At 44.5% G+C, this 8,381-nt stretch overlaps 1 protein-coding gene across 1 annotated transcript in view; it reads right to left on the bottom strand.

Annotated features, from left to right (window-relative positions):
- TMEM272 (transmembrane protein 272) overlaps positions 1–8,098 on the bottom strand; it is a 17,675-nt gene extending 9,577 nt beyond the window's left edge. Inside the window, 2 exon segments of the mRNA XM_025044784.1 lie at positions 1,078–1,158; positions 7,975–8,098. Of these exon segments, the coding sequence (XP_024900552.1) occupies positions 1,078–1,158; positions 7,975–8,098 (205 nt within the window).
- Between the last annotated feature and the right edge of the window lie 283 nt (positions 8,099–8,381).

Genomic DNA, 8,381 nt, shown 5'->3' with positions numbered 1-8,381 from the left:
CTTTAATAATGACAGCTTAGGGCCTAGCGGAGTGGTTGAATTACCCTTATGCTAAATGGCCCCAGACCACTTCACTATTTTAGTTCTGCGTGCACGTTAAAATTTAATTTTGTTCTTTTATTTTCTGTCAAGCTGTCAAATTTTACTTGGTACAGATTTAAGAGTATTGCTTTCTGTATTAGTTTTTGTTTTTAGTATTGTTGCTTTTTAAAGAAACCTTTGAGAGTGAAATTCACATAACATTAACCATTTTAAAGTGAGCAATTCAGTGGCATTTAATATATTCACAATGTTGTGTAACCATCACCTCTATCTAGTTCCAAAACACTTTCATCACCCCAAAAGGAAACCTGTATCCATTAAGCAATTAAGGTACTAGGGATTTTGCAACAAATCTTATGCCCTTTTAATTTCTGCTCCAATATTCTGTGAACTTGGAACCTAGAACACCAGATGTGCTAGGCCTCTGTGAGGACAGGGCTAGCTAGGCTCTGTGAGCAGAGCTCAGGGCCTCCTGTTGGCAACATTCAAGGGCATGAGTGTAATTTCACTAACGTGATAATTTTTGGCTACTCAAGGAGTTTCTTACCCCCCAGCTTCCCACACACTTCATACTTCTGGATAATTGAAGTTGTTTAATATATGTGACTTATGAATGTATTTATTCCTTCATTTAGCAAAGCAATTATAACACGCTTACACATTATCATAGCACAGGATGCATTTCTCATATTGCTCATGACGGACTTCCACATGGGACTGTAGGAGCTGGTAAGAAAACTTGGAAAGCTTCCAGCCCAGTGGCTCTCGACCTAGGCTAGAAGACAGTTTTTTAAAAAGAAGATATCTGTCCAAATCCCAAACATATTGCATCAATATGTCGCAGGGCAGGGCCCAAGACTCTGTCTTTTTGAAATGTTCAACACATAATTCTGTTGTGGCTAATCATGTGTTTGGAAATCATCAGTCTGGCCAGCTTTTCTTAAAAACACATTTTAGGTCTGAAGATGAAGTGCCGTCATCCCATGGCCCAACATGGCTGACCTGTGGCATCCAGCAGCTCAGCAGCCAGCTCACCTGTGAAGGTCATGGACAGTGGCAGTGCCGGGAAAGCAGAGCACAAAAATGAAGCTGGTTGTAAGAAGGAGGAGGAGGCACCTGGTTAGAAACACACAGACTCTTTCGTTTCCTGTTCAATGGAGTTTTCCGTGAAATCTGACCTTCTCTCAAGTCAGGAGATGCAGAAGTCAGCAGATGGCAGGAGGAGATCACCACTTGCTTGCCTGGGGCTTCCACACGTGATGGGTGTGCACGCCAAGACTTGAATCTTGGAGAGAGCTGAATGTCTCTTGTGTTCACGCTGCCAATTCCAAGGCCTAGATTTCCTGCACGACCTCTCCAAAGCCTGATAGCTTCTAAAAAAGGAGTTTATAAACTTCTGCTATGCCAGTGCAAGGTCACCAGAAGCCAGTGGCATTAACTGAGCCAGGCAGGATCAACCCTGTTTTTCCTGGGAGCCTACACCCACTCAGATGTATAAGAGTCACTGACAATTCACTTTATCACTCAAAGAATTTACTTCACAAAATCTTTTTTCCTTTCTATTTATTTGGTTAAATATCCCATAGTATATGATACCAGATATCAGATGGTCTCCTAAAACTTCTAACTGACACACAGTGAAACAGAGCGCTGCATTGGCTTGGGGTGTTTCTTCCTGATCATGCCACCAATTCCTCTTCTGGCACTGGGAAAGGGACAGAGGTGCAGGAGGGAGATAGGACTGGGTCCAAATCTTGGCTCTGTTATTCATTAGCTGTGTGCATTTGGGCAAATCAATTGACCTCCTGAAGCCTCGTTTTCCTCTTCTTCTGTAAAATGTGTTAGCAGATGCACTATGAACTCAATATATGGCAAAATTAGGATCAGGCAATTACTTCCTCTCACTGGTGTTTGGTTTCCTCATCTGTTAAATAGCCTGCAGATACAGGTTTTGCTTGGCCAGCATTTTTTTAAATTATGGATTTGAGCGTCTTTTGGGTAGGCCTATGCCCCAGTTCCTAGTTTTAAAGTTTAGACACCATCACACATTTAGGTTTTCTGCTAGGTCCTGATGCCAGCCCTGAGAGCAGAGAGAGGATCTCCAAGGTGGATATCATGGTGGCCTCCTCAGTGTCCACTCCTTCCTCTCTAGGTAATCCCCGCTATGTGTTCTGGTCCCCCCAATTCCCCACCTCCCCATTCTCCTGTGCAGTCACGTGCTCTACCTAGCACAAGCTGATTCCACCCTGGACTTTGGATAAGGGTGTGGGGTTTAGCCCTAGATTAATTGGCAGAGATGCACTCAGTGGATATCTATTAGTTGGTGGATGAGCTCATAACTTGTTTGAGGCCAAGGATACTTGAGGGGAGATGTTCCGAGAGTAAGGAAAAAAGCTTTCTCATTCTTCCTTTAGAACTTCCTTTCCTGGATATTGGTGAGGAAACAAGTTGCTCTGGGCCATCAGGCTGCCATCTTGTCATCATGAAGGAGAACCAGGCTGTGAACGAGGCTGCCACATGGAAGGCAAAGAGGAGAAGCAAAAAGACACTAGCTTCTCAGTGGCATTCATTACCCATTGAATTATTCTACCCATGAAGCTGAACTACTTCCAGACTTTCCATTGATATGAACCAATAACTTCTCTTATTACTTGTTAGTTTGAGTTGTGTTTTCTATTACTTACCCTGAACCCACTATGATTAGTTTAGTCTACAGGGTCCAAAAGTTCTCAGATTCATTTGCGAATCTCAGTCATCTCTGGAAGAGAAAAGATCCAAGGCTAAAAGTGTCTACAGCTGGGATCCTCACATTCACATCACCAAATGCAAGCTCTGCCACTACTCATCCAAGCAGAGCAGGATGGACAGGACAGGGTATAGCTCTTCCCCTTTAAGAAGCCCCCTTAAGTCATTGCCCTTCATGTCAATCTTGACCTTCACCTCCAGAAAATGTTGAGGAATACAGGCATGCAGAATGTTTTGCAACAATTTCCCCTCTTCTCAAAATGTCTGTCTCTGAATTAGCTATGAAATTGATCATCAGAGCTTTTCCATGGGCATGCAGCCTGTGCATAGGAGGACCTTGCATTTGGTTTAATGATATTCTGCTGTGGTCTCGAATTTCTTGATGGATTTATCTTTGAACCTATATTTTATAAGTGAGGTCCAATGGAACAAAGGCACATGTACGTGAGAACATATGTGCAATGTGTGTCTGCCACTTATTGCTGCTGCTTCTCAAATTCTGGTGGGCCTAAAGTTGCGGAAATTCAGCAAGACTCAAAATGAATACAGGGTAAGTGTGTTATGTCTTCAACTGAGTAGCAGGGGAGCCAACAACCCTGAGAGGCCACATTTTCCATTGGACCAGAACTTGCTTCAAATGCTGACAGAAGGCAGTGGTGTTCTAAGAAACATAAATGACCAAGGAACCCTATCATATACTTTCTTACCCAGGTAACTTCTCTATATGAGCCAATAATTCATTCCCAAAATGATGACACAGAAGGAAAGGGAGAGGTAGGGTAATCACTAGTTTCTTTTCCTTCTTCACTCATCATAGAGATTGTTGGTAGAAAGCACACATTATCAAGAAGTAAAATGAAAAAAATGGTATTAGTTAGTGGCTCTGTTTCCACTATTCTGGTAAAAACAAAACACATCTGAATGTAAGAGCTATGAAACATAAATTGTGTGATTTTGTTGATTCTATATTTGAGTTAAATTTTCTTATAGTTGCATTCAAAACTGTCATCATACAGTATTAAGTAAATGGTAAAATTTACTTAACATTTCCATTTTTCTTAAGATGACATTAACTAGCAAATAAAAAATATGGTGACATCAAAGGAGACTGCAGAAGAAAGTGAAAGGCTTTATATTTCAGTACCTTGAACAGTTCTTTTCCCCCGTGCTTTTGAACAAGGTACTCTCTACCTTGTTTCTTTTTGCAACAAGGCCCTGCCAGTTATGTAGTCAGCCCTGTTGATCATGGGTGACACAGCACCGCTGGTGATAAGGCCAATTAAAGGGAGAATTTCAGTTAATCTAGCCACATCTGTTTTAATCCCCAGTTTAAAGTGGGGTCAGGGAAGAAATTTCTTGCTAGTAAGTGATAGAAAAGCAAGAGACTGATGAATCACATCTCTCTTTCTGGCCTTGAGCTTGTTACCAGGATGATAAAGTGATCAGCATTCTGGAAAACCCTTCGCTGCGCTACAAGCTTGTGACAGATGGTGCCACCTGGCCACACGTGTAATCCAGGTGTTAAGTGACACAGAGATGTGGAGCAGCCAGCCCCCAGAGGACTTCCCTGCCGTGCCGGCTTCCTACCTCTGAGCTGAGGGAGAAGGCTCAGGCCAGACTAACCCTAGAAACCACCCAGAGGAGAGCATGACGATTTGCCTCCTGGAGCCAGACCACCCACTCCTTACAACGGCGGTGTGGACTGCAGGCCTCTTAGCCCCTGAGGTCTCAGAGTCTTCACTAAAACATGAGCTTCATTATAGGGCTTGCTTAACAGACTTGCTAAAATGATCAAATGTCATAACCCATGTAGGGCACTAAACACAGGGTCTGCTACACCATGAGTTATAAGTATTAGCGATTATTGTTACCATTATTATTCTTCCTTCATGATGCAAGGAGAGCATGGATTCCTTTTAATTTCAGACCCTACCTAGGGATCAAATGGAGTGCTAAAACAACAAATGAGGGAGCTCCCAGTTCCCATTGACTTAGAAGAAGCTGAGATGGGTTGTTCTAGATCAGAACTCCTCCCCATGTGGGTCTGACCTCGTTCCCTGACTACCCGCAGGCCAAACCCCAGAATCAGCCTCTCTGCATCACCTCCGTCAAGGTCTAAGAATGCTCATTCCCACTCTCTAAACCTTGGAGCCGTAATTCTCAGATTCTCAGTGGCCACTCTAGATCTTGGAAATCAGAATATCTACATACACAGTCTGGGAATCTTTTAAAGCAACTCCCCAGGTGATTGTGAAGTAGGTGGTTCACACGTGTCTTCTTTATAAGCAGGGCTGAAGATTCTTCTGCCAGACCTTCCTGAGAGCTTATTTGCTCAGGGCGCTGGGCTGGGCTAGGCTGGGCTGTGGAATTTCACTGGGATGGAAATAATTAGTAGTTACTAACACTGAGGCTTCTTTACCATTCAGCCCTATAAGGACCACCCAAGCCACACAGGGATCAGAAACACCCCCGCTTCCACCCCCTATTCCCCGTCCCCTCCCGCCTCCCCCATCCCCTTGGTTCCTGGGAGAGCTGGTTACACAGCTGTGGGTCATCAGAGCTCTACAAATCAGAGGCTGGGTTTCCTAGTGACCCTGCTCACACCAGAACAGTAGTTTGATGACAATGACCACCATCAATACTGCTGTGCCTTTGTGTTTATTGAGCACCAAGTTCAGTGTGGCTCAGAGTGCCATATTCTGGTATCTGATCAAATGAATTTCTGTCCACCAAGTCAGTTTGACAGAGTTGAGTGGAAGAGCTAAATTGACTAAGCATCTCAAAGGAGAACATAATTTGGAATTAGAGCAATGGTGGGATGGTATTAGGATCAAAAGGTTGGAGCCAAATTGTCCTCTATGCCAAGGAGACAGAAGAACCAGCTCCTGACTTTATGAAGATTGAGCAAAGAAAGAGCCTGTGGAAGGGGGCCCTCCTCAGGGCAGTGTCTGGTCAGCCACTCAGGACGCTTGTTCTTCTCGAGGTGGATTGCACTATACTGCTCTCACCGTTGCTGGTTAAAAATGTATTATCAAGCAGCTGCCAGTCAAAACAGGTAGCCAGAAATAGTCAAAGCATTTTTAAAGGGGGCAGTTTTGGTGGGAAAAGTGGGCAGCTTTCAGCTTAGTTTGCTCTCCAGGATCTCTAGAACCCATTTCCTATGAATAGCAATGTGTCCCCTGCTCTCTTGCTCAAAGTTAAATGGTTTAATGTGAAAACTGAGACTAGGACCCAGTAGTTCTTCTTTGCAACACCACTTTTGTGGGGCTCCACTGAGTTACCAAATACCCAAGAGGCAATTGGCAAAAGGCGCAGGAGGCTAAACTCAAATAAAATTCTGCTTCCCAAATTGTGCTCTCCGCTTCCCTGTATTTGTAAACACACCAAAACCTCAGTCAGTTATGCCACTCTGCCCTCTCCTGGTACATCCTGTGATTGCCTCTGCTCATTTTCCCCACCTTCCCTCTTTTCCATCCCTGTAGCAGCACCGAGCACCGTCCTCTCACCTGAACTATTCCACAGACACCCACTAACCCCCAGCGATAATGGTCAATAGCAATTTGCATAGGTGGCGTTTGTTTAGTTTTGAACAGAGATGAACTTCATTAAGATATTCACCCCTTCACTCTCGTATTCAACAAAGGTTCAGGGAGATATGAAATGTGCATGATGAGCCTTGCTAACACAGACCCCAAAACCATATAAGAGAGCTGAGATGTGGCCCCAAGGGACAATGCAATCAGTGTGGAAGGAACCACCAGAGGTAAGAAAGCCCAGAGGAGGAAAAATCCAAGAAATCTTCCAGGAGTAGGTGATGTTGACACTGGGTGTTCACGGATGGGTAAAGTTTTGATGGGCTGAGCTGAGAGGAGATGGATTTTCTGTTAAAGGGAAAATCCTAGGGGAAATAAAAGATTCCAGGACAAAAAGCTCAGGGTGGTTTTGGAAAGCGGCAAATCATCACCTTTACTGAGCTTAGGTCATCCACAGTAGATACATGGGAGATAATTGAAAGGAGATATTAAAAATAAAAGGCATTTGGAATATATTAGGAAGATAAGAGGAGCGGTAGAATTTGGAGCTGGTAAGAAACAGAATCAAAGCCAGATCATTGGAAAAAAGATGCAGCCGATAGGTGATGCCTGAGCAGAGAGACCAGTGAAGAGCCTGATCCATAATTTAGCCCTGAGGGCAGTCACAGCATATGGAACAGGCAGGGCCTTGAGCACAGTTAGATGTGGTCATGAAGGAAAGAAAGGAGTGAAAAACGACTCGAGTGCTGTTTTTGGGTGACGAGAATGGTGACGGCATCGATAGAAAAGTGAAGGACGGAAAGAGGAGGAGCTTTTGGGAAAGGACATGTGCTCGGTTCAGAATTCACTGCATTTAACACGCCAGATGAAGCTACAGGGACCTGGGAGTCCAGAGGGCCAGGATTTTCCCATGTTCTTGACTTTCCAAAGATTCAAGACTTTCAGCAGTTCGTGTAACAGGATGAGTTAGTAAGAAGTATTGGGCTGACTGGTGTTAGAATCTCTTTCTCTGATCCCTGAAAAGAGATGGCAATATCATGCTTCTTGGAGCCCACTGAGAGCAATTCCACGGATTGTCCCAAGGGCAAGGGATGGAAGACAGTGCCCGAAGGGGAGGAGCAGGGGAGGGCGAGGGAGGCCTCTTAAGCTGAACAGGACAGAGTGTACTGCTCTGCAGTTTGTGCAGGAAGGAGGGGGCTGGGTAGGGCTAAGGGACGAGTAGAGGTAGAAATCCCTCTTGCCTGGGAGAAAGAGTGCTCTTTCAAGAAAAGCACCATCCTAAGCTGTGTCCTTGAGGTTACACCTGCCAGGAGGGCGCCTTTTTAAAGTCGCAGAAAGGGTCTATAGAGGCTCATAATGGCCTTGCCCAGAGAGCCGGAGCATTCCCACCCCAATCCCCCAAAAGAGGTAAATGTGATCCTCCAACTCCCACAGCCTAAATCTCATGTGACTACAATGCCCAAGATTGATATTCTTGCTAGGAGGAACTTGAAGTCATATTAATGTTACCTAGAACAGGAGAAGTTTTAAAGTTTAAAAAATACATTAAAAACAAAGTAAAATAATATGTGATTTTTCCATAGCCAGAACTGTAAAATAAAATTGCTGTTCTACATTTAGTATGTTGAGTTTTGTAAGCCTTTCTCCACCCCACCGGGGGGACTGCAAACTCCTATTGTCACAGTTCTCTGGGTCCAGTCATGGAGTGGAAGACCTCTTTCCCAGTGTTCCTCCTGAGCCAGGGCTTTGCTGGGCCCTTCTTGGGCTGCTGTCTCCATGTCGAGCTAAAGAGAGCTTACATGGATGCCCTGATAGATGCAAATGACCTGGGGTCACCACACTCCATGAATTTGAGTTAACCTGTGAGGGCTGGAAGCTAGCTACACACACTGCACATATATTTACCAAGATTTCATTGCTTCCCAGTTATTAAATTGATCCTCAGGCCAGCACAAGTTCAGGGCACAAGGAAGCAAATGTAACCCATGTCAGAGTGAACTTGAAGGAAAAAACGTGAGATGGGGAGGCTGCTGGTCAGGGCTGAGCCAATGGGCCAGGAGA

The sequence above is a fragment of the Pteropus alecto genome, unplaced genomic scaffold, assembly GCF_000325575.1.
Source record: "Pteropus alecto unplaced genomic scaffold, ASM32557v1 scaffold413, whole genome shotgun sequence".
Classification (NCBI taxonomy): Eukaryota; Metazoa; Chordata; class Mammalia; order Chiroptera; family Pteropodidae; genus Pteropus; species Pteropus alecto.
This window is presented reverse-complemented; position numbering and strand designations above follow the sequence as displayed.